Raw genomic sequence first — 27,421 nt, 5'->3', positions numbered from 1 at the left:
AATGTCACAGAAGGGCTAATAATTTTGACTTCAGAAGAATATTGGTTGTCAAGGCTCCAAGCAATGTATGCAAAACGTACTGTTAAGATTCAAAAATAAGATTCCTCATTTAGAATGGAACATTTGACAAACTTATGCAACAGCAAACAATACTTAATAACTCCCCCCAAAAAGCTGGCAGTTGTTGCAATGTTGCAGTGGTATAACCTTTTGAAATATTGTGTCTCTTTAGCTGAAAGGTCAGTGTTGAGTCAGTAATGAGGTGTTCAACAGCAACAGAAAGATGATAAAGAGCCAATGATGAGAGTGTGTGAAAGTATGTTTGGAAGAAAAGAAGGTCTAAAGTGATCAAAAAATTGAGACCCACAAGTTACTTTACACTGCCCTGCACATCTTGTACATCTTCCTTACTTGACACCACTGTGGCTGAGCTTAACGTGTTCAATTTAAGAAAACACGTGCAATTACAAAAAACGCCAGCAAATTAATAACAGATCTTCATCTGTGGCATCATGGTGGTGCAGAAGGTAGCACAATCACCTCACAGCAACAAGGTCGCTGGTTCGAGCCTCGGCTGGGTCAGTTGGAATTTCTGTGTTGAGTTTGCATGTTCTCCCTGTGTTCGCGTGGGTTTCCTCCAGGGGCTCTGGTTTCTACCACAAGTCCAAAGACATGTGGTACAGGTGAATTGGATAAACTAAATTGGCCGTAGTGTATGACTGTGTGTGAATATGAGTGTACAGTATATGGGTGTACTGGGTTGCAAATGGAAGAGCATCCGCTGTGTTAAACATGCGGGAATAGTTATCGGTTCATTGCGCTGTGGCAACCCCTAATAAATAAAGGACTAAACTGAAGGAAAATGAATGAATGAATATGCTGCCATATTGCTCATTGCATTTGAAATGCAATTTAAAATACTGTTTATTATGTAGATGATGGGTTTTCTCGCTATAAGTCAACTAATTGCTTTAAAAGCAATGGGTTTACTCACTTTAAGTTAAGCAAACATTCACTTTTACAGTGTAAATCTTTGCTCAGATTAAACTTTTTATTTTCCAGATTTAACATTTTGAGGATTTAACAGTACTTAATCTTAAATATTTTTAGGAAACAGAACTATTTTTCAATATCTCAGAATTGTGTCGCCCGTTTTAAGGAGAAGTTTATATGAATTGTGTTCACCTTACTCTTCATGTTGGGCGCAGCCATTTGAATCTTTTTGGCTCGAGACTTCTGGTCTTATTCACTTCCATTCATTTTTAGACTTTAAAAACAACTCGTGGGTGACATGGTGGTGCAGTGGGTAGCACAATCACCTCACAGCAAGAAGGTCACTGGTTTGAGCCTCGGCTGGGTTAGTTGGTGTTTCTGTGTGGAGTTTGCATGTTCTCTCTGTGTTCGAGTGGGTTTGCTCCGGTTTCCCCCACAAGTCCAAAGACATGCGGTATGAGTGAATTAGGAAATCTAAATTGTCCGTAGTGTATGAGTGTTAGCGAGTGTGTATGGATGTTCCCCAGTGATGAGTTGCAGCTGGAAGGGCATCCGCTGTGTTAAACATATTCTGAATAAGTTGGCGGTTCATTCCGCTGTGGTGACCCCAGATTAATAAAGGGACTAAGCTGAAAAGAAAATTAATGAATGAATGAAAATGGCTCGTTACGCTGCTTGCTGTTGCAAACTTATATTTGTTTGTAGAGCAAGTAGTTTGACCGTTTGCTGATGTTAATTATTCCTAGTCATTTTTTTCCGCATTAAAAAATAATAATTATTATAAAATTAAAATAAAAATCACCATATATACAGTAGCAGCTGGACAAATGCTAAAATAAGCTAAATTAAATTGGAAAAACACAAAAACTTTAAAACAAAATAAATTCAGTTTAGAATATCAATGAGTAACACTGGCACATGTTGAAGTTTAGAACCATTTCCAATCGTGGCATTTGACCCCAGAAAAACATTTTGGCCTCTTTTATACAAAATTTTACCTAATTTTATCTTATAACATATAAACGAAAATAAAACAATAAAAAACTGAAATATCAAATAAAAATATCAAATAAAGTAGTTTAACCAGTCTAATGTCAGTTGAATTACATGAAAAAATATATGTCACATTCAATCAATCAGTCAGTCAATAAAAAATGTAAGAAAAGAAACAGACAAACAGACAAACAAACAAACAAACAAACAAACAAACAAACAAACAAACAAACAAACAAACAAACAGATGCTTCACTTGAAAAACTAAACACTATACATTTTCCACTTGAGCCCTAAAGCCAGCAGAAACATATAATAGTGTGTCGGGCTATTTGCCCACCACGGTGCCACACATACGCTTGTGTAGGATAAATGAGGCTGTGAGAAACTTGAGCAGTGGGAGATCATATCCCAGTCCATCGATCCAGCCGAGAAGACAGTGTAGCTCAAACACACACACATGCGAACACCAGGGCTCCCCTGCCTGTTCTCCACCTGGTTTCCTCACGCTCTGCAGAGTTTAAAGATCGCTCGATCCTCTGATAGCTTTATCTCCAGCAGAGAAGGAGGTTTTACGATGAGTGGAAAACGGATGAGTAGAATGAAAGGGTGGATAAATAAAAGTTTCCGTCTGGATTTTACCACTTTTCGCTTTCGATCTCTGTGGGAGCCTGGATCTGAGGCTTCACTTTAAAAAGGCTTTCTTATCATTTCTATTCAGCAAAGAGAATATGTTATGTGTGTACATATATTATCTCATATAATATCTCATTCCACAAGGGTGCGATGAAGTGCAAAGACTATCAGCATCTTTTTAGAAGTGTCCTTCCCAACCCCAGCAGTAATGTTCTTACTCCCGACAGAATCATGGTGCTTCACTGCAGTGGATCTGCTGTTTGACAGCTTCGAAAGGAGGGGATTTGTTTTGAGGCTGGAGATATGAGCTACAGGAACCACACAGGCTCCTCTGATAGCAAGCAACACAACAGAGCAAAGTCATGAAATTCACGACACATGACTAAACACATTCTGTGGGATTTTCAGTATGGCAACAAACCCCAAATCTATGCGAATATATTCAACTCCAGGATTAGTAAATGTGTTTTTCTTCTATATATAAGTAGTACGAATGATTTTAGCAACAATCTTTGGATCATACAATATGATTATTCCAAAAATCCCTTTCATGTATAGTCAGTTAGCCTGGTGGCCATTTTTGCAAAGTCTACGGTCAGCTGTTTTGGCCATCCAAGACCAAGTCCTAAATTCCTTGAATGCAGGAATCTAAAAAAATATGTTCACTGAAGAAATCCAAAAGTCTTGTAAAACAAATAATTAAAATACACAGATCAGTATTTTTTTAGAACAGCGTTTATCTACAGTTGCAATCAGAATTATTAAACCTCCTGAATTATTATTATTATTAGTTTTAATAACTAATTTCTATTAACTGATTTTTTTAATCTTTGCCATGAAGACAGTAAATAATATTTGACTAGATATTTTTCAAGACACTACTATATAGCTTAAAATGACATTTAAAGGCTTTACTAGGTTATTTAGGTTAACTAGGCTGGTTAGGGTAATTAGGCAAGTTGTTGTATAATAATGGTTTGTTCTGTAGACTATCGAAAAAATATACCTTAAAGAGGCTAATAATTTTGACCTTAAAATGGTTTTTAAAAATTAAAAACTGCTTTTATTCTAGCCAAAATAAAACAAATAAGACTTTCTACAGAAGAAAATTTCCTTGCTCTGATATACATCATTTGGAAAATTATGAAAAAACAAAAAAAAATCAAAAGGGGTTTAAGAATTCTGATTGCAACAGAATCTACAGCACAAAAGCGATTCGGTAAAGATGCAACCTTAAAAAAGTTTGTGCAAATTAATCATAAAAAGTACCTTTGTAAGAGTGTACAGTCTATGTATAAATTATTTATGCAAACCAAACAGAAAAAAACAAACAAAAAAAAAAAAAACGGTATTATAGCAGAGGTCTCAAAATCTATTTGGTGGGGGGCCAAATCAGTGATCATATAAGCGCTGTTTTAACATTCAAGCACAAAATAAAGTGGAAATCTGATGTAATTGATGCACTCAGACATTCTTCCACATAGTTTCATAGCTCACACATTTGCTCTGGGTTGGGGAAATTAAATTATGCATATATATTTCACATCACAGCCTTGTGCGATTAGCTCATCAAATTGTGATTGCAATTCGATTTTGATTAATTGCACAACCCTAATAGGATCTATACTTTCAGTGGAAAGTCTAAGGGGAGTTTTCTTTTTAAAAAATTCCGGATGTGTAAAGTCTTAAGTGAGTTCTCAGAACATTAGCCCCTTTCACACATACAGACCTTTCTGGAAAATTATTGAAAATTTTCCGGAAAGGTCTGTATGTGCGAACAGGCCCTTTTTGAAAATACCAGTAAATTCGTTTCGGCTATTTTCCGGAAAGTGAAGTTGTAACATTACCGGTAATTTGCCGGAATGCTGGGCTGTGAACGCAGAAGGAAGATTGTCGGAAAGAGCATGTTCAGAACACACTGACGTGAGATATCTACGCAAGCGAGTCCAGCCAATCAGAACATTCAGACGCATTCACATCCGCACAGTTTATGAAAATAAAAGCCAGCTGCCACATTCAACTGCTAGATGTTAGTCTGATAATGTTTCTATGTTCCTTCTTAATGCCAACTGTGTAAATAATTATCGATAAGATGCTTACGATAAGCTTTTGTTTGTTTACCTTTAAGCTCTGCTTTCTTCAGTTGCTTGACGCGTCGCATGTGCACATGAAGCAGCTGATGAGCACCAACATGCACACATATTATGTACATCTCGCCATGTGAAAGTGTTCCTCCATATGTTTTCATAGAATACAAATACAAGTGCAGCCATTTAGAGGTCATTTTTGGTTATTGATGTCAGAATTTACCGGTATTCTGGAATGGATGTGTGAATGGTCTTTTCCGGAAAAATGCCGTAATGTCCTTGCCTGTGTGAACAGCTCTTTTCTGAATTTACCGGTAAAGTCGTTCCGGAAATTTTTCTAATATTCATCGGTATCACTGTGTGAAAGTGGCTATTGACTATGTAGCAACTAGTTTCTGGTTTCTAATGTAAAGTAGTTTTTTTAATTTATAAAGAGAGGACTTTTGCTGCGGCGACACAGCGGCGCAGTAGGTAGTGCTGTCGCCTCACAGCAAGGTCGCTGGTTCGAGCCTCGGCTGGGTCAGTTGTCATTTCTGTGTGGAGTTTGCATGTTCTCCCTGCGTTTGCATGGGTTTCCTCCGGGTGCTCCGGTTTCCCCCACAGTCCAAAGACATGTGTGATAGGTGAATTGGGTAGGCTAAATTGTCCGTAGTGTATGAGTGTGAGCGAGTGTGTATGGATGTTTCCCAGAGATGGGTTGCAGCTGGAAGGGCATCCGCGGCACAAAACATATGCTGGAATAGTTGGCAGATCATTACACTGTGGTGACCTCTGATAAATCAGAGACTAAGCCGACTGAATGAATGGATGAATGAATCAACACAGTTGTTGAGTTTTTGGGGATAAACTTAATTGATTTATGTTAAATCAATCGATTTGTGTTGGGACAACATGAAGGAGTTGTGTGGAATCCTGCATTTCTTAAAGTGCAAGTGCGCATCCAGGATGACACTCAACAGACACTCATCAACAACCTCTGCTGTCAAGTAACTCAATGACTGTATGAGCTAAAGAAAACAATGTGGTTTTGAGGGTCCTTAGAAGGATAGTTCAGTCAAAATAAATTTTTACTCACTATTTACTCTCCCTCCAGTGGTTCCAAACCAGTTTGACTTTCTTTCTTCTTTTTAACACAAAAGAGGTTATTTTGAAAAAAGCTGGAAACATGTAAGCATTGACTTCCATTGTGTTTTTTTTCCCCGTATTATGAAAGGCTCAGGTTTTAGGTTTTTGCATTCTTCAAAATATCTTTTTAAGAATTTAACAAAAGGTAGAAAGTCAAACAGATTTGGGACCACTCGAGGGTGAGTAACTTGTGAATAAACAGAAATTTTTGGGTGTGCTATCCCTTTAACATCTCCATCAGGTCCCTAGCCCCTGAGGTCTGGGATCAGTTGGTTGTGTACATGGATTTGGCAACTAGTAAGGCAGGGGTGTCAAACTCAGTCCCTGGAGGGCCACTGCCCTGGGGTGCATTTCCTAAAACCATCGTTAGCCCACTAAGGTTGCAAGTTCCGTCATTATAAACATAGTTTTTTTGATTTGGCGTTTCCCAAATCCATTGTTTCAACGAACATAGTTCCTGGTTGTGTTCTATTACCAGTTATCCCCCTATGCCCTATTCCTTTTGAACGTTCCAACATTTAAAGTTGAAATGATTTTAAAAAAGTATTAAAGTCATCACTCTTAGGTGTAATTTGCTTTGAAAGTATTTTTACAGTTCAGTTTTAGCTATCTTCATATTGACAATTGCGTTCCCTTTCGTAGTGCACTTTGAGAACATTTAAGCCATTTTGAACACAGCCGTGGCTCATGACGAAAGCTATAGGTGACCTATTATTTAAAGGTGGAATTTACGTTACATCTCCAAAGCTTGTGAAAACAAAAACATATATAGCATACGTTAATGGTTTTAATTTATATTAGGCTATTTATTAAGAATTGTACCTGTAGCCTTCTGTATATGATATTAATTATCTGTATATAATAATTAATTTATTATTATTAATACTTGTCTTAATAAATGGCCCACTGTAAATTACAACCATTAATGATTTATATGATTTATGTATGAGATTAGAATATGCTAAGTGGTTGTATGTTTTAGCATAAAATATGGTATATTCTCAATTATATTTGTAAAGGAAACATTGGTATTATATGCACCATTTACATATATTTAAGTTAATATGGAAAACGAGTGCATGTTTTTACCAAAACTAATTGGATTTTTTTTGATGTGTGAGTGTGTAAGAGTGTTTCCAAGTACTTGGTTGCTGCTGGAAGGGCATCCGCTGCATAAAACATATGCCCTATAGTCGGTGGTTCATTCCACTGTAGTGACCCCTGAAAAAATATGGAACTAAGCTGAAGGAAAATTAATAAATTAATGACTTGAGCTGCCATATTGCTCATTGCATTTGAAAAAATTTGAATTACTGTTTATTATGGATATGATGAATAATAAGTTATGTTTGTAAATACAATTTGAAAGATATGTTAAAAACAGCAAATGTTTTTGAAGTTAATGTTGATATTCATTTTACACCAGATGGCTTTTTTGTGTCAAAATAATGATAATAGCCATCAGTGTTGTTATTTACTGATCTGCAGAATTCCTCACTGTAAAAGGCATTAATGACAAGATAATAATAGAAGAGACACAAGATGTGCATTTGCCACCATTACACAACCGCGTAGACAGGTCCAAAAGCACCTCTGGGACTGTCTGCACTAATCTGTTCAGCAGCAAACATCTGCTGTTGGCTTGGATCAGGAGTCCCTCATCACACCCGCAACAGACACACGTCACATTTCATATCCATGTGTGTGCAGGCAGTGTGTATTAACTCCCACACAACGAGATGTTTAGCTCATTTGTGAGTGTGAACCAGCTTATAGGAAAGCTCCTGAAGGAACATGGGAAACATTATCAAAAAGCCCCTTTCTGTGCTAGAAGGCTATGTAGAGAAAAACAAAATAAACACAAGCAGGGCATGTGGAGAAGGAAACAACTGACGTATATTAAATGTTCTTAATGGTTGTTTAATTTCCTCTTAGCTTTCAGATTTAATATTTTTAGGGCTTTTAAAGGTTTAAATTATGCTAGTATTTTATGGCTAGCCTGTCATAACAGAGCTTATTTGCATGTAGAGATCTTGAAGTCATAACTTTTTAAAATAAATCTTCTTTTTTCTTAAAGTTATTAAGTGTTGAAATTCCACACTTAGGCCCAGGGCTTAATTTGTGCTGGAACATGTCGCATCCGGATCCGGCACCTCTGGAATCTGATCCGGCACCTCATTTTATCGATCCCCCTGCCTAAATGCCCTCCTCCCTCGTCCACTGTTCACTTTCACTTTCTTCCGCGGCTCTTTCGTTCTCGGCACCACTCCACCATACACTCCCAAACCAAGATCCCCCGCCTCCCCCTCCCCATCCTCAGGTCACATGCTGGATCCGTTAACCCGATCTGTTCCGGGACCTTGCAATTCACAAATTAAGGGGCCCAATCCCAATTATACCCCTTAGCCCTTCCCCTTCCCCTACCCCTCATTTTGCGCGTTCACATTAAAAATAGGGGTGTCCCAATTCTCTTTAGCTTGAGGGTGTAGGGCTAAGGGAAAGGAGTATATAGCCCTTCGAACTGAGATTTTTCAAGACCACACTCGAAATAAAAGGGTAAGAAAATTTCTCAGAATACATTAGCCACAAAGGCAGTACAACTGCACCCAGAAGTAAGGAGATCCACAAATTTGTATTGTTTTGTCATTATTACATATTTTTACAACAAACAAGAATATGTTTTAATATCAGCGTTCGCGTTTTACCGTCATGCTTTAAAAAAATTGCTAAGATCAATAAAAACTGCTATATTTCGTTATCTATAATCCATAGTAATAACTCCTGTATAGCAATTCCACAACATCCTGTCACTCGATGACACTTAAAATACCCTGTCAGTAATGTCTAGTGGCTGGGAATGGCCTTTTTACAGTGTTTGCTATAATGTTAATGTTGTTTTTGTGTGTTTACATAGCTGAATATGGCCACTGTGTAAATGCGCAGTATAGTTACAATCTTATTGCCACATCGTTATGATAACATGATTTATGCCTTCAGTGATTTCCTAAAGATAAATACCAAAAAATAAAGCAACTGGAATAACTACAGCAGTTGTGATCGTCTGATCTCATATGAAGCATTAGATCATGATGACATATGATGACATGTGCAGGTGCTATAGTGCTGTCTCATTTCTTAGGGGTAAATTTTGAAGCCCTTCCCCCTCACATCCATTTTTAATGGCCAAGGGGAAGGGGTAAGGGCACAAAAATAGAATTGGGATTGGGCGTTAGGCTGCATCCATCAGTGTTTTTTAAAAGCTGAGGGTTTGTTTGCTGTTCTTGTAAACACCATGATTTTGAGTGCCTGCACAGTGTCACTTTGAGCCAGCTGTTCAATCAGAGGAGAAGGGGTGGGACAATACCACACAACTGTCAACAAATAATCTGGTAAAGACTTTTAACTTGAAACGGTACAGCAGTTATACTACACTACATGACAAAAGTCTTGTAGTCAATCCCAGTTGTAAGCAACAAATAAAAACTTGACTTTTAGTTGATCATTTGGAAAAGTGGCAGAAAATAGATTTTTCTGATGAATCATCTGTTGAACTGCATTCCAATCATCACAAATACTGCAGAAGACCTCTTGGAACCTGCCTGGACCCAAGATTCCCATAGAAATCAGTCAAGAGTGGTGAAGGAAAATCATGGTTTAGGGTTACATTCAGTATGGGGGTGTGCGAGAGATCTGCAGAGTTGATAGCAACATCAACATCCTGAGGTTTGTGTTGACATTTGTGCTGCTCATTACATTACAAACCACAGGAGAGGGCAAATCCTTCAGCAGGATGGCACTCCTTCTCATACTTCAGCCTCCACATCAAAGTTCCTAAAAGAAAAGAAGGTCACGGTGCTCCAGGATTGGCCAGGCCAGTCACCAGATATGAACATTATTGAGCGTGTCTGGAGTAAGATGAAGGAGGAGGCATTGAAGATGAATCCAAAAAATCTTGATGAACTCTCGGAGTTCTGCAAGAATGCTTTCTTTGCCATTCCAGATTGCATTTATTAATAAGTTATTTGAGTCATTGCAGAGATGTATAGATGCAGTCGTCCAAGCTCATGGAAGTCATACACAATATTAATTCTTTTTCCACTGTACCATGATTTTATATTCTATATTGTACATTATTTCTGTTAACTTGGATAGGCGACAAGACTTATAACAGATAGTGTATGTATCGTAGCAACCGACTGAAAAAGAAAAATGGTGCACTGCAAAACGTTTGCATTTATGTAGTGCAAAACACTTCAGTGGACACGCAAAACGAAACTGTTTTAAAGTTTCATTCTCTAAAGTGTACAAAAGAATACTGAAAATAAACAAAAGTGTTCATTTGTAAGAATGTACATAGTCTATGTATAAATCATTCATGCAAACCAAAGAAAGGGTATATGGTGACATTTATATTTACCTAATTATCCCACCGACTCCCATATGATTCGTTCAGCGATTCATTGGTTTCCAAACTCCTTCTTTGCATGATGCTAATTTACGGTGATTGGTCCAATGACCCAGTCTGTTGTGATTGGTCGATTGCGTTCAGCACGAGACGGAGAGAAACGGCCACCACAGTCATGAAGTAGCACAGAGTATACGTGTGTGCGCCCAATGCTGAGTGCATTAAAGCAATGCAGTTAAAAACCAGCAAATAATCTATTCTTAACCATACTCCCAAGTAATAACAACGACACACATTCAGTATTAATCCACGCAGTGGAAAAAGCTAAACTCTTTTGAAAATTGAATGCACCATGTGTGTAGGAACAGCTGATGGTCGCCATAACATTAATAAATGGCAAAGGATTATAAGCACAGATTGCATTTAAATCGGTAAAGTAAGAAGCACGCATTAAGTTTTCAGTGTGGTTTTGAACACAATATGTGATTAGCCCCATAAAGATTTAACCTGAGAAATACAGTACAAGCACTGATCTATAATAGATAAGTGTTTACAAGTCGTGCGGAGCTACTACAAGTTACAACACATAATTAAATACATATTTTGCAAACAACAGAAAATGAGACAACAATTTTAATCACACTTACATGTTCTGTAGGAAGAAGAAATACTTACAGGATCTGTAGGAAGAAGACACTGGTCCATATAAACTGTGTAACAGTTACTGACAAAGTCCCATACGTTAGTAGTCTTTGCTGATCCTTCCTTTAATAACAAACGGGTTCTGCGTTTCAGGGTAGGTTATTGTATCAATCATCAGAAAAATGACAGGATGAGCACATGCTAAACTGTGGTATTGTTGTAAAAACAAACTTTATCCCTTTATTCCACCACAGCCGCATGTCTGGCCATTTCTCAGTGATAGTAATCTTTGTGTCATGATCAACCCCATGATAATAATAATAAAAATAATTCCTTACATTTATATAGTGATTTTCTGGACACTCAAAGCGCTTTACACATTTTTGGGGGGAATCTCCTTATCCACCACCAGTGTGCTGCATCCACCTGGATGATGCAACGGCAACCAAATTGCGCACTCCACACACTAGCTGATTGATGGAGAGGAGACATGAAGCCAATTTGTGATATGGGGATGGTTAAAAGGCCATGATGGTTTAGAGGCCAGTGGGTAAATTTGGCCAGAATGCCAGGATTAAACTCTACACTTTTTCAAGGACATCCTGGGATTTTTAATGTCTCATTCAAAAGACGGTGCTCACTGAGCAGTCCCCTTCACTATACTGAGGCGTTAGGACTCATACAGACCGCAGGTTGAGCGCCTCTTGCTAGTCTCACTAACACTTTCGGCAGCAGCCTAGCTTTTTCATGTGGTTTTCCATGACAAGGCGCAGCCCTGCTTAGCTTCAGTGGGTAACCATGTGAGAGTTGCAGAGAGCTAGCTGCCAGCAGATCCCTCGCAGACGTGTTCACATTTTACCGGATCTGGCACTTCACATCTGGCGATGTCTCGTATCAACGTGGACGCATCCAGGCAAAAGATCCAAACAAAGGATGAATCATTCATCTGCCTCTGAGTCGACACAAAATAATCAATAGTTTTAAACATGGTGCACAGTGAACTTTCATATTTAAACCTCAGCTGGATGTTTCCATTCACTTGGAGCTGTAATAAACACTGCACTTTAAAACACGGCTCTTTAAAACAATAACAAACAAGGACCCTAAAAGCTAAAAGTGACAAATATGACATTTTTTTTAAAGTAAGAAACCTATTACAGTTTATTCCCTTTAGGTGCTCCTTATATCGAACATTTAACCACATTACGGTGGAACAGATGACAGTAGGTGGCCCCGTTTGTCACATGTGACTACGTTTGCTTCAACAATCAAACACTTGACTGTCTGCACACGTTGTCAGACCTGTCAGCGGAGTCTAATTGACATTCAAATGTATGCATGCACCTCCTCAAAATTTCATCACCCTTACCGGGGGGAAGGTATCGTAGGGCTGAGCAGTAAAGGTCTTTCTGCTGAAATGACAGACGCCTACGTACACAAAAACATGTATGTGTACACTGCCAAGAAAAAAAAACACAGGTCCTTTAAGTTGCGGTGATGATTCAAAGTGCTTTTGAAGCAGACTCTTGCACAAAAAAAGGCTTCCAGCAAAACCCCCGGCCACCCCATCAACAAATTTAGCAGCACTGTCAAGAGGGATCCATATTTTCAGCAGCCTGTCAGTGACGTGTCCAGTGTGGGATGGGGACAATGCGATAGGGCCTGTCAGAGACAAAAAAGAAGAAAAAAAATCCTTCTGGACGACAGGGCGAGAGCTTTGCAGATCTAGCTGTGGCGAGAAAAAGAGAGGCAGTCAAAACAGCGGCGTGACTCCACTGGGGCTTGTGCTGCCGTTCCGCTCAGATCTATTTTTAATGCCTCCAACTCCACGTCAGCAAAAGGAATGCATAATTATAGATTTTTGAATTATTTATAAGGAGCTCTTTTAATAAGGAGGCAGTTACAGGAGACACGTGTGTGAAGGGGCTTAGAAAACTTTTCCGTTTATTGTTTGTTTGTTTTGTTTTTTCAGTATTATTCATAGCACATTTTGTTTTGTAGAGGAAACAAATATGTTTGTCAACGAGCACTAGATATTCAGTTTATATTAGGATTTTGCCATATAATATGTTTGTATAACTATTATTCTGTCATTCTGGTTATAGATCTATCTATTCTATTCAAATATATATATATATATATATTTTTTTAAGACATTCAAACTAATTTTGCCAAATATATATATATATATATATATTTTTTTTTAAGACATTCAAACTAATTTTGCCAAATCAGCATTACTATTTTTTGGTAACACTTTAGTTTAAGTTACAAGTCACAGTATTAACAAACCATTAACTAACACTACTATCTTAATAAACTACAAATTAGACATTTAATAATAATAAGTAAGGTTGAAGTTGTGTTTAGGTTTCGGGTAAGATCAGAAATACAGAATAATATCCGACTTTACAACTTATAATGAATTAATATCTTAATAATAGGCAGGTAATAAGCCAGTAGTTAATAGCATGAATTGTGACCTAAACTAAAGTTTTACCCTATTTTCTCTTGACAGACCTTTCTAGTAAATTCATGACAATGCTGACCCATTCTATACAGTAATATCAGTGTGTCATGATGGGGGATAAATAATGGATTTTCTGTAAAGTTATCTCAAATATAATCAAACTATTATAGCAGTGGTTCCATTACTGTGAAGTGCTGTGAAATGTTACAGGGGGCGTGGAGCAATTTTGTTACACCCGTCTATGTCATTTTACACCCGCACAATCATTTTCAAAACCACCCAATTGGGCAGGAAACCGCCCAATCGGGCAACACTGGAAGTGACATGATAAATAAAAAGTTAATTCATTTAGGAGGAAGTGACAAACTACAAGCTCTGCATGTTTATATCGGTTTATATCTTATAAATGTGAATTTTGTCATTGTTTTGTACCACACAAGCTTATAAAAGTGAATAAAATGAGCTTGACAGCAGCCTTACTCAATGGAGATCCACAGCTGTTGACTTTGTTCTCCCTCACAAAATAAAACAAGTTTTTAGGGGAAGACGACGCTCAAGGTTTTCACCTATAGGGGCAAGTAACCCAGATTCCACCAACTGATGGAAATGGAGAAAAACAAAGTGCTTTTTTGACAATGTTTGTGTGGCAAAAACTTTCTTTGTTATTGGATTACTTCAACTGTTAATTTTTTTATGTTGCTGTGGAATAAAAATGACAGCAAAATAATTAAATGCAAATGTAAATTCAAAAAACGGCATGGGTTTCCTCCCGGTGCTCCAGTTTCCCCCACAGTCCAAAGACATGTGCTATATTTGATGAACGAAATGTGCCATAGTGTATGAGTGTGTTTGTGTGAGTGTATGGGTGTACCCCTTCTTTTTTCATCCGAATTGATGTTTGTGTGTGTGTGTGTGTGTGTGTGTGTGCGTGCGTGCGTGCATGCATGCGTGCGTGCGTGCGTGCGTGTGCGTGCGTGTGTGTACTCTTGGCTGACAACGGAACACCCTGAATGCTAATGCATATAATAAGTATTAACCCTTGAGTGAGGATTGTGAATTTGACAATTATTATGATGTTCCGTGGACAAGCATGCTTGTAATTTATTGATTGGAAGGTTCACAAAGACTAAAATCGATACAGAGCGAGTGGCCGCCCTGTTGTAAGTTATACACTGAGACTCGAGCAAGTGCACTTGAATTCTTATCATTGGAGATAGAGCGTACAATGGCTTTCGTTGAGCATCATCACATTGCAATTTTTTTATTATTATTTTTGATAAGGCCATTTCTTCTGCCCTTGGACTTAATATTCCCTATCTTTGTTGATAATGTCATGCTGGATGACATCTGACTGTGATATGCTTTCTGCATATATATTTTATGCTAACGTCTTTGTGTATTATCATAGCTCACTGGAATAGGTCACAGTGCTCAAAGTGAATCAAATTATTCCACCCTCATAAACAGATCCTTTTGATTTGACAATGTCTTGTGTTGTTTTTTCTCTCTCTTTCTTTCTGTCCTTCTTTCTTAATGTTTTTGTTTTCCTAATTATGATTTTTTTTCCCTCCTTTATTTCTGGTCATTAACGTTTGATGATTGGATCTGTACTGATTGTCTTTGCCGTCAAGTGTCATTATTGTTTATTTAGCTGTGGCTGACATTGGAATGTAATTCCATCTACTGAATTTCTCATTTTATCACGTGTAAAGGCAGAGTGCCTGAAAGGAATGCTTTGAAGAGTGCAAGATACAACCATATAATATATATCCCAATTTGATATACCCTATATGGGTGGCACGGTGGCTCGGTGGTTAGCACTGTTGCCTCGCAGCAAGGTGATCGCTGTTTTGAGTCCAGCTGGAAATTCTGTGTGGAGTTTGCATGTTCTCCTCGTGTTCGCATGGGTTTCCTCTGGGTGCTCTGGTTTCCCCCTCAGTTCAAGGTGTGCTATAGGTGAATCTAATAAACTGAATTGCCCGTAGTGTATGAGTGCGTGTATGTGCATGGGTGTTTCCGAATACTGGGTTGTGGCTGGAAGGACATCCGCTGTGTAAAAGTATATGCAGGAATAGTTGGCGGTTCATATCGCTGTGGCGACCTCTGAAATAGAGATTAAGCCAAAGTTAAATGAATGGATGAATATACCCTATCAAAGGTCACAAATTAGTAGTTCAGTGTTCATCAATTTAAAATTGGGTAATACTACATCGTGATGCATCGTTTGGGAGATAAACGATGATGTAGTGACGAGTGTTTCCCAAAACTGTAGTTTCTCTGTCGCAGATCCATCGTTTGAACCACATTAGTTATCACGTAAAACATCAAAAAACACGCTCTAAACAGGGTGGAGTAATGACTTCTTTAGGGTAAATGGCCATCATTTTTTTTTTATAATTTACATTGTCCGTACACACATACACGCACACACACACACACACATAAAAAAAAAATCCAATTAGTTTTGGTAAAAACATGCACTCATTTTCCATATTAACTTAAATATATGTAAATGGTGCATATAATACCAATGTTTCCTTTACAAATATAATTGAGAATATACCATATTTTATGCTAAAACATACAACCACTTAGCATATTCTAATCTCATACATAAATCATATAAATCAATAATGGTTGTAATTTACAGTGGGCCATTTATTAAGACAAGTAATAATAAAAATAAATTAATTATTATATACAGATAATTAAAATCATATACAGAAGGCTACAGCTACAATTCTTAATAAATAGCCTAATATAAATTAAAACCATTAATGTATGCTACATATGTTTTTGTTTTCACAAGCTTTGGAGATGTAACGTAAATTCCACCTTTAAATAATAGGTCACCTATAGCTTTCGTCATGAGCCACGGCTGTGTTCAAAATGGCTTAAATGTTCTCAAAGTGCACTATGAAAGGGAACGCAATTGTCAATATGAAGATAGCTAAAACTGAACTGTAAAAATTACTTTTAAAGCAAATTACACCTACAAGTGATGACTTTAATGCTTTTTTAAAATCATTTCAAGTTTAAATGTTGGAACGTTCAAAAGGAATAGGGCATAGGGGGATAACTGGTAATAGAACACAACCAGGAACTATGTTCGTTGAAACAATGGATTTGGGAACACCAAATCAAAAAAACTGTTTATAATGACGGAACTTGCAACCTTAGTGGGCTAACGATGGTTTTGGGAAATGCACCCCAGGGCAGTGGCCCTCCAGGGACTGAGTTTGACACCCCTGCCTTACTAGTTGCCAAATCCATGTACACAACCAACTGATCCCAGACCTCAGGGGCTAGGAACCTGATTGAGATGTTAAAGGGATAGCACACCCAAAAATTTCTGTTTATTCACAAGTTACTCACCCTCGAGTGGTCCCAAATCTGTTTGACTTTCTACCTTTTGTTAAATTCTTAAAAAGATATTTTGAAGAATGCAAAAAAACTAAAACCAGAGCCTTTCATAATACGAAAAAAAAAAAACCCACAATGGAAGTCAATGCTTACATGTTTCCAGTTTTTTTCAAAATAACCTCTTTTGTGTTAAAGAGTCCATATTATACATGAAATAGGGTCATATTTTGGTTGTAAGGGTCTCCAACAACAGTCTAATATGCATGCAAGGTCAAAAAACACTTTCATGGTCTTATAATCTGCATTTATTTTTACCTAATTATCCCAGCGACTCCCATATGAATCGTTCAGCGATTCATTTGTTCCCAAACCCCTCCTCAGCGCGAAGCTAGTTTGCGCTGATTGGACCGATGACAGCCTGCTGCGATTGGTCGACGACACTGACAGGCTTCAGCGCGAGACAGAGTGAAATGCCCAGCAGATAATCAACAATATAAAAGTAGTCACAGTGCATACACGCTTCATAGTGGATTTTGGCTGCCAGTGGGTGAATGTAAAAACAGACGATGGACTAGAAAATACCGACGACTAACTATTTTATCAAGCAAAAAGTCCAAGAACTGGCGAGGAGATCTCCCAGCCCATCACAGTCTACCTGCTCTTTTCACACACCCACACACACACACACACACACACACACACACACACAGGGCCGGCGTGTCCATAGTGGCGTCGGCGTCACCTCCCTCACCACCCGCGTCCTCAGTTATGTTTGTTAATAATAACCCCCCCCCACCGCACCCGTCTTCAATTTCAACCGCGACCCAGTCCTCACTTTACTAACGGGTCCCTTTCGTTTTCACTATCGCGTTTAGGGCGGCGTGATCATCCTTTGCCTAGAGCGGCAGTTCAGCTTGTGCTACGCACACACATTACACTCCTCCCCAGAGAACACAACACACATGCCTAGAGCGCCAGTTCAGCTTGCTGGGTGCAATTTAGACACCTCACCTCGAACCTGAGCTGAACTATTTTGAAACTTGACTGTTGCATGTGTGTAGAAACAGCTGACAATCCGTAAACAAAGCGACACACGTCGCGTTTTCAACGTGGCTTTACACGCGATATGAGAACATAAAGAGTTAACCAGATACATTACACGCAGTTACAAGTAACAAAACACAGATAAAAAATACATAATTTGCAAACTAGAGTAAACGAGGCAATAATTTTAATCGCACGTACTTACACTTGTAAAATGGGGGAAGAAACTGATTCATGATGCACTGATCCATGTTCTGACAGTCTTTACTGATCCTTCCTTTAACAAACTGATGAAGTCTTCTTTGTAAGCATGTAGTTTCCATAAGCACTCGATCTGCTCAAGGCTGGGCTATATTGCTGAGGTTTCATCTTTGATTAGACTGTCAATAATATCCATCTGCACAGCGTGACTTCATTCGACCGGTGTCTGTGTGTGTCTCTGTGTGTGTGTGTGTTGCTTTTTTTCTGTTAGTGGGCGGGGCCGCAGGTTTCAAATCTCCCGGGTTTGCGCGCGCAACTACTTGTGTTTCGTAGCCGCGTCATCACGAAACACCTAATGACTCATTATCAAGACGACTCGTTTGAAGCACTATGAGTCGACTCTTTTATAGATGAATCAACAGTTTTAAACACTGTACACTTACAGATTTAAGCCTTATCTAGACATTTCACTTCACTTAGAGCTGTGTGACACACTATATGGAAGATCATTTTCAGGAACCCATTATATCAGAATCAGTTTTATCAGAATCAGAATCAGTTTTATTGCCAAGTGTGCTTTACACACACAAGGAATTTGTTTTGGCTACAGAAGCTTTATAATATGGGCTCTTTAAAAAGAAGAAAGAAAGTCAAACTGGTTTGGAACCACTGGAGGGAGAGTAAATAATGTGTAAAAAATTATTTTGACTGAACTATCCTTCTAAGGACCCTCAAAACCACATTGTTTTCTTTAGCTCATAGAGTCATTGAGTTACATGACAGCAGAGGTTGTTGATGAGTGTCTGTTGAGTGTCATCCTGGATGCGCATTTGCACTTTAAGAAATGCAGGATTCCACACAACCCCCTAATGTTGTCCCAACACAAATCGATTGATTTAACATGAATCAATTAAGTTGTGCCCCAAAAACTCAACAACTGTGTTGATTCATTCATCCATTCATTCAGTCGGCTTAGTCTCTGATTTATCAGAGGTCACCACAGTGTAATGATCTGCCAACAATTCTAGCATATGTTTTGTGCTGCGGATGCCCTTCCAGCCGCAGCCCAGTACTGGGAATCACATATACACTCATTCGTGTGCCAATTTTGTTTATTTAATTTACCTATAGTGCATGTCACCTAGTGCATTTGGACTGCGGGGGAAACCGGAGCACATGAACATGAACACTGGGATAACATGCAAACTCCAGACAAAAAGGCAAACTGGCCCAGCCGGAACTCGAACCAGTGACCTTGCTATGTGACGACAGTCTCCATGGTCGTGCCCAACTGAGTCTGGTTTCTCTCAAGGTTTTTTTTTCTTCACTTCCGCCTTTAGTGAAGTTTTTTTCCCTCTCCGCTGTCGCCACTGGCTTGCATGGTTCGGGATCTGTAGAGCTGCGCATCGTTGGATTTGCTCTTCAGTGTTTGGACTCTCAGTAGTGATTATTAAACCACACTGAACTGAGCTAAACTGAACTGAACTTAAACACTACAAACTGAATTACACTGTTCCTATTTACTGTGACCTTTTATGTGAAGCTGCTTTGACACAATCTACATTGTATAAGCGCTATACAAATAAAGGTGAATTGAATTGAATTGAACTAAGCCACTGTGCTACCATGTGTTGATTTAGCTCATTTATTAGCTTGAACGAGCAGCTACAATTATTTGAGTGTGGTTGGGATGAGGTGGTGACGTTCTTGCACATTATTACACACGAAAAACATTCACCGCGTCCTTTGCAAATCAAAGCATTTTTCGTTTATGCACTTGTCAGTTTTCTGATACGCGTGCACCTTAGGAAATGAAACATGCATTATCTTGTCATGCACAGACGTTGAGCCCTGTCTATCTACCCAAGTATTCAAACACTTCTAGGTGTGCAGCAGCAAATGACTTTAGAGGTTTTTCCCCTTGTTTGAAAAAGCTTACTCAACAATCATGGAAAAACCTGGGGTATTTACGATAAAGATTTTTCTTCAGTAAGTCCTTGAACATGTTGTAGTATTTAGGAGTGAGGGGACGACGATGCATGAATCTGTAAGCAACATTTAGCACTTTGACTAATAAAAGTGTTAACCATGTGGCATTTTGTTCAGAGAAACGATTTCCTTGAGCCAGCATGCTGCTCATGCACCATGAAACTCCATGTCATAAGTGATAAAGCAGAAAGGCCTTTAGGTTTCTTTATGCTATCCGTTCCACTCACAGATTTGCTCATCTACTATATTTGATGCAGTTTGTCTCAGATATGAATGATTCACAGATGCCAATAAAAAAACTTGTGCTTTGGTGTGTGAAAAGAACCTATGAGAGGTTTTGTGTCATTGTGATTAAACAAAAAAATTCTGTATTCAGACAAATGTTGCAGTTGCAGACCAATGCTTTTCTTTTAAAGACTTATTTCTTCTTTTCCCTTCTAGGTCTTGTAAAGCTTGGGGTCCATTGTGTCACATGTCAGAAAGTTGCCATAAAGATTGTAAACCGAGAAAAGCTCAGCGAGTCCGTCTTAATGAAGGTAAGATTTATTCTTTCTTTGGGAAATGCTAGCTTACCTATTGATATTTTCCTAAACAAATAATTCAATTCAGATTATAAATGTGTTTTCAAGCACTTAAGATTTTCTCTCTTCAGTAAAACACACAGGAAGATATTTAGCACAATAATGCTAGTTATGCTGTTTTGTTTTCTACAGTAAAACTGAATGGTACTTTAAACAAGGGCTTCCACAAATGACAAAATAACATTACAAGAACACCTACTGTACACACATTTGTGTATTGTGATATTATTGTTGAATCCAATATTGTTAAATCTAAGTCATCACGACATTGTCTCCCAAAAAAAAGTACATAGTAGTCTGCGTAAAGCATGTACCACATATATTTAAAATTTTGTCTAATAAACTCCCACCTTCCTACCGTAGAATCAGTTGCAAATATTCCATAACACTGCTTAAAATATATTGCTATTCTTATGCGTTTGTTTTCGATTTTATTTTATTTTATTTATTTATTTATTTCATTTTTTTGCATATGCATATTGAATATTCAGATCTTTCTAATTTTCAGTGGACTCTGTTAATAACTATTATTTGGAAGACATAATCCATAATCCTGTCATATTGACTGCTTTAGGATACATTTTTATGATGCTTTTTCCCTCAGTAGTTTTTGGAGATAGTTACCATTTATTTTTATTGAATGATTTGTATTTGATAGAAACAATAAAGCTATAAAAGTTTCGAACAACTAAAGTGTAACGTTGGGTGTTTAATATTCCCACTCCCACATCTTCTTCATCATAAAATCATTCCAAATTAAAACTAAAACAAATAAATGAATGGACGAAACGGCTACTACAACAGCAGTATATTGTTTATGGTGTGTAAAATTTTACTCTGGGTAATCGTTTGCCCATAATTATCTCCTCTGATGAAAACAGTCATGGGTACAAAAACACCGTAACTAGAGATGAAATATCCTGATTAAGGATAATAGTCTTTCAAGGGAGGTGTGCGAAATTATGAGATGCTTATTTTTATTTGGAATTTATTTGGTGTAGCTTGTAGACTGCTTTAATATAGATTTTTTGATGCAAATCTAGAATAGCTTTGCTTTTTTTGAACAGCTGTTAATGATGAAAGCATTTATAGTTCCCAGAGATGAGCAATTAATTAATTCAGCCAGCATATACTGTAAAAATATCTAAAAAATTAGCAGCTTTTTTTTTTTTAATTCATGTTTTTATTTTGTAAGTTTTACTTGTTTTTTTATGCTTTTGAAATGCATTATGGGACCTTTCAACAACTTCCAACACTGAAAAGTTTAAAAAGTTACTTTTATTACATTTTTAATAGTTTAAAGTGAAATATTGTCTGGGTTGGTGCTGAATTACAGTAATAAACTTCCAGTACATTTTCTAGTACATTTTCAGTACATTTTTACATTTTACAGACATGCTCAGACTTTGCTCTGTCAAATTTTGATGTTGAAAATTCAACATCAAAAAACTACAGTTTAACAAAGTGATTCATTGATATTTTAGTTGTTTGAAATATATATAATATATAATAATATAATGTATAAGCATAAACACAAGTATTCTAAATAACATATTGTAAATGTATATAAATTTTATATAATTTTATGTAAGAAGGTAACTTAGTGTAATCTTACATGGTGATATAAAATCCATGCACTGTAAAAAATATGATTTACTTAAAAGCGTGAGTAAATCTTTTGCCTTAAAAGCGACAAGTTTTTGCTTAAAAATATGAGTAAACCCATTGTAACTTGGAACTGTTAAATTGTTAAGTTAACATATTTTTGTATACTTATCCATAAATTGAAAAAAAAATATTAATCATATTTCAATTTTGTTCATTTAAACCAATTTAATTTAGTTTTTGATTTTAATAAATAAATTTTAATTGGTTTTAAGTAAATTAGAAGTGTTTTGAACTAAGCAAAATAATTAAAGTCCTTTTAAAATATTATGTTTGTTTTGTGCGCATGACCAAAGTCTTGTCACTTAACAGAAATAATGTACAGCATAGAACATAAAGTCATAGTGCATTGGAAAAATAAATAATATTGTGTATGACTCCCATGAGCTTGGACTACTGCATCCATACATGTCTGCAATGGCTCAGATAACCTATTAATAAAGTCATCTGGAATGCAAAGAAAGCGTTCTTGCAGGGCTCCCAGAGTTCATAAAGATTCTCTGAATTCAGCTTCAATGCCTCCTCCTTCATCTTACCCCAGACATACTCAATAATGTTAATGTCTGGTGACTGGGATGGCTAATGGACCTTGACCGTCTTAGCTTTCAGGAACTTTGATGTGGAGGCTTAAGTATGAAAAGGAGTGCAATCCTGGTGATGAATTCGCCCTCTCCTGTGGTTTGTAAAGTAATGGGCAGCACAAATGTCTTGATACCTCAGGCTGTTGATGTTGCCATCCACTCTGCAGATCTCTCCCACACCCCCATACTGAATGTAACTACAAACCATGATTTACCTTCTGCCACCAAATTATCAACCAGAAGTCAAGTTATTATTTGTTTTGTCACTTTTGTCAAGTAATGTAGTTCATTTGCTTAGAAATGTTAATGTTAAGAACAAGTTTATTCCCATTTCATTATGTAAAGTCAGCTAATCGTTTTTTAAAGTCTGGCATTATTATCTGACCATCTTCAAAAACAATGGGACTTCTGAAAGCACATTTTGCACTCTGCATAAATCTGTACATTAATTGTACAGCTCTCTGAGCTCATGGCAACCAATCAGAATCCCAGTCTCGTCAGCACCGGCTTTGCCACTTGAACTCCAAATGACCTGACTACACTTCAAAAGCAATGAAGATGATTAAACTCCTAATAATCATATGCTCCTCGGGTCTAAACAGTCTGTGTTTACATTATAATGTATTCCACATATTGCATAAATAATGCATGTAGCACCTCGTCTGAACTTTAATGCGACTGCAACAAATTCAGCTGTGTTTGATTTTTTTTTTTTTACACAATTACTTCAGTATGAGGTAAAAGTCGATTTGAACAGTCCCCAATTTATCTCCACCTGTGTTTGAGAGATGAGGGGGTGGATTGTCAGTGGTATTTTTGACAGAAGCCTCCGGAGCATGCTTATATGTGTGTTTTGGTGTGCTGGCTTTGACATTCTCATTGTTGTCCTTCTGTCACCGAGATGAATCTGGGCTATCCCAGCACCTGTCTCTCCTCTCATTTCTGCACCTCCAGAGCAGCATCGCAAATGTCACCTTTTTAAATGCAAATGTCTCATTCTCCGTTTCCGTCCTGGCACCTACAACCTGATACCATGTGCCACTGGGAATGAGATTCTCACAGTTATTCTCTTGAGTTTCCACACCTTTGATTTTGTATGGTGTGATGTCCACACAAGCACACAAGGGCCAAATTCACAGCAGTTGCTTTGAAGGATTATAAGAAAGAGGATTAGATAAAAAAGCTGATATTGTGGAAGCTATGACAGTTAGATAAGGATTGCAGTTTGGACTTAAAGGTTGACCCAAACATCAAATCCTGTCTTCACTCAACTCACTTGACCTTCTTTTTTACTTTGAAAGTCGAAAGGAGATACTTTGCTAAATGTTTGGGTGCTTTTTTTTTCAACAAAATCTTGAGTTAATAATACATGTAATTTTACTGTATAGGTTTTGAAGAGTGTAAATTTGTGATAAAAATATCACCTTGTTAGGTTTTATGTGTCGTTCAGTATAAACACTTTTCATACATTGTCAGCGTTATTGTTATTTTATTATATTATACAGTTGAAGTCAGTATTAATAGAATAAAAAATAAATCAAATTAATTAAAAAAGGGGGGCTAATAATATCAACCTTAAAATTAGAGATGTCCCAATCAGGTTTTGATTGATTATCTACTGATACCGAAACCCATCCGATACTTATGTAATACATAAAGGCTTAGCAGAGACATGGAAGCTACAGATCCTTTCAAATTGAGGTTTTACGTTTGTATTTGAGGTGTCTTATCAGGTTTGTTGTGTTAAATGTAGCCTTTTCCTTTCTATCTCTTGCAATGCCAAGTTTACATCTCACAGTGTTGGCAATGGCAATGTTGTCGTCATCAACTTCATAATACCTCAAGACCGCAGACATAAATGCGCTTCCCGCTTCAAGCTGCTTACATGTTGTACTTTGCCGGCATTTAACCAATATTGTCTGTGCAACAAAGTGATGTCATGCCACATGCGTTGCTTTTTCTGTGTGAAGTCAAGAAAGAGATCTAACTCTGTGCCACCGCAGAACTATAGATGTGCTAAAAAATAATGAGAATATATATATATACACACACACAGTTAAAGTCAGAATTATTAGCCCCCCTGAATTATTAGCCCCCCTGTTTATTTTTTTCCCTAATTTCTGTTTAACGAAGAGAAGATTTTTTCAACACATTTCTAAACATAAGAGTTTTAATTACTAATTTCTAATAACTGCTTTATTTTATCTTTGCCGTGATTACAGTAAATAATATTTTACTAGATATTTATCAAGATACTAGTATTCAGCTTAAAGTGACATTTACAGGCCTAACTAGGTTAATTAGGTTAACTAGGGGGGTTAGGGTAAGTAGGCCATTTATTGTATAACGATGGTTTGTTCTGTAGACAGTCGAAAAAAAGTTAGCTTAAAGGGGCTAATAATTTTGACCTTAAAATGGTTCATAAAAAATTTAAAACTGCTTTTATTCTAGTTGAAATATAACAAATAAGACTTTCTCCAGAAGAAAAAATATTATCAGACATACTGTGAAAATTTCCTTGCTCTGTTAAACATAATTTGGGAAATATTTAAAAAAAGAAAAAAAAAATTCAAAGGGGGGCTAATAATTCTGACTTCAACTATATATATATAGTTGAAGTCAGAATTATTAGCCCCCCTTTGAATTTTTTTTTTATATATATAGTATTCAATCCTGTGATCGGAAATCGGGTCCGATCTTAGATTTGATCGGAATCTGACATTTATTATATATTCGAATTCGGAATATATAATATATATTCCGATCAAATCTAAAACCATGTAATCACATGATCGGATCTGGACTAGAGCTGTAATTGGGCCATAAAAGTTAGGCCGACAAGTACATTTTGATTGACAGCTTTTTAGAAGCCCAAACCCATTTACAGCCTGACATCATTCAAATGTGCACATGCACACAGCTCTTTTGCCTTTTTTCAAGAATGAGTTGTTTATACGTGTTTTATCATAATTTATTCATAACAAACGTATAGGCCACTTAGGAGTTGGAACAAAGAAATAAAATAAGTCCTCTGTAACACCATAACATCTCAGCACTCTAAATAGGCCTAGGCATACACTTATCCTTTAAATTGGCCAACACACCAATAAAACTGAAGCAGGTCGCACACTGGAAGCGCTGCTCGGCGCGCACATGACAGTTAAATGTATTACACACCAGACGCGGACATTTGCATGGTATTTAACATGAAACTAATCAGATGGCGCTCTGTGGCAGAGAAATGAACAGTGTCCTGAGTCGTGGCTGGGTGCCACGGACAGTCGCCGACAGCTGCCGTCTTGCGGCGCCGGTGTGTGTACCCTAATAGAAATGTTTAGAATTCTGAAATGTATGGCGCTGGGTGGCGCTACGTGGCGTGTCGCCAAGCGGCGCTTCTGGTGTGTGACCTGCTTAAGTCTTTCCTAACAAATTAAATTAAAATAAATTCTAAATTATGACGAGTATTTGGCAATAAAGAAATTAATATAAAGGCTCTGTGGGATTAGTTTCGTCATTTTTCTACACAATCCGGCGATGGTAAAGCTGAATATTAAAAGAATAATACCAACATAAGCCTATATACTGTGACTATGTTATTAATTATTGAATTAAATATGATTGAATTAATATTTAGTTTTAATTTGAAAATCCTTTTCTCACCAAGATTAGGCTACGTGTTTTTGTGGAGGAACTTTATTGAATCCATGGCTTTAGATGGCTTTAGCGCAGTGCTGCGCTCACTGATGGTGCGTCCAGCAGCACTGAACACCCTTCATTGCTGCTGCTGGCCATCATGCATACAGTAGTACTACTAATCTGGCTAATTTTGCAAGTTTTGGAATCTATAGATGTCATTTTACCTGTCAGCTTGCTGTACATTTTCCCACTCTGCAAAATCCGGAATCCGCAAAATCTCTTTTAGACTTCTCCATCATCATTTGTTTCACCTTTGCAGGGACTGGTTTTTATGTTGTAACAAGCGATTTGATTACTTTCTCGTGCTAATCGAAATGCATCACATCACAACTGTTCATTCACTGTTCAAGCCCGAGCCCGGCCTGACCCAATCAAAAATGACAGAAATTAAGCCTGAACCCAAAGATCGGGCAAAGATCTTCAGCTCTAGTCTGAACGTCCCTACTTAAAATGTTTAAAAAAAAAAAAAAAAAAACTTTTCTTCTAGGCGAAATAAAACAAACAAGACTTTTTCCGGCAGAAAAAAATATTATAGGAAATACTGTGAAAAATTCCTTGCTTTGTTAACCATCATTTTAGAAATATTTGAAAAATTGACAGGATGGCTAATAATTTTAACTTCAACTGTATATATTGTATTTTTCCCCCATGTTAACACTGACAATATGGAGACTATGCCTATAGTGTCCTCACAAGAACCTGACATTTTTTAAAAAGTTGGCACACGGTAGGTTTAGTACTAGTGGATAGAAAGAATTGATAAGTTTGTATAAAGGCAATAAAAGTCTATGACCTGTATCAACAAAGATAGCTGAATTGTGTGTGCGCATGTGTCTATGTGTGTGTGTGGAAGGAGGAGGCACAGCGAGTGGCTAGTCTGAACATCAGCGCTCTGATGATTGTGCTTCCTGTGAGCTCTGGGCCTGATTAAAGCTCATTATCCATGGTAA

At 37.4% G+C, this 27,421-nt stretch overlaps 1 protein-coding gene across 1 annotated transcript in view; it reads left to right on the top strand.

Annotated features, from left to right (window-relative positions):
• The window catches only part of brsk2a (BR serine/threonine kinase 2a), a 328,235-nt gene that overhangs the window by 151,548 nt on the left and 149,266 nt on the right, over positions 1 to 27,421 (top strand). Inside the window, exon 2 of the mRNA XM_056451941.1 lies at positions 20,390 to 20,484. Within this exon, the coding sequence (XP_056307916.1) occupies positions 20,390 to 20,484 (95 nt within the window). The remainder of the gene's footprint in view (positions 1 to 20,389; positions 20,485 to 27,421) is intronic.

The sequence above is a fragment of the Danio aesculapii genome, chromosome 25 (genome assembly GCF_903798145.1).
Source record: "Danio aesculapii chromosome 25, fDanAes4.1, whole genome shotgun sequence".
NCBI classification, from domain to species: Eukaryota; Metazoa; Chordata; class Actinopteri; order Cypriniformes; family Danionidae; genus Danio; species Danio aesculapii.
This window is presented reverse-complemented; position numbering and strand designations above follow the sequence as displayed.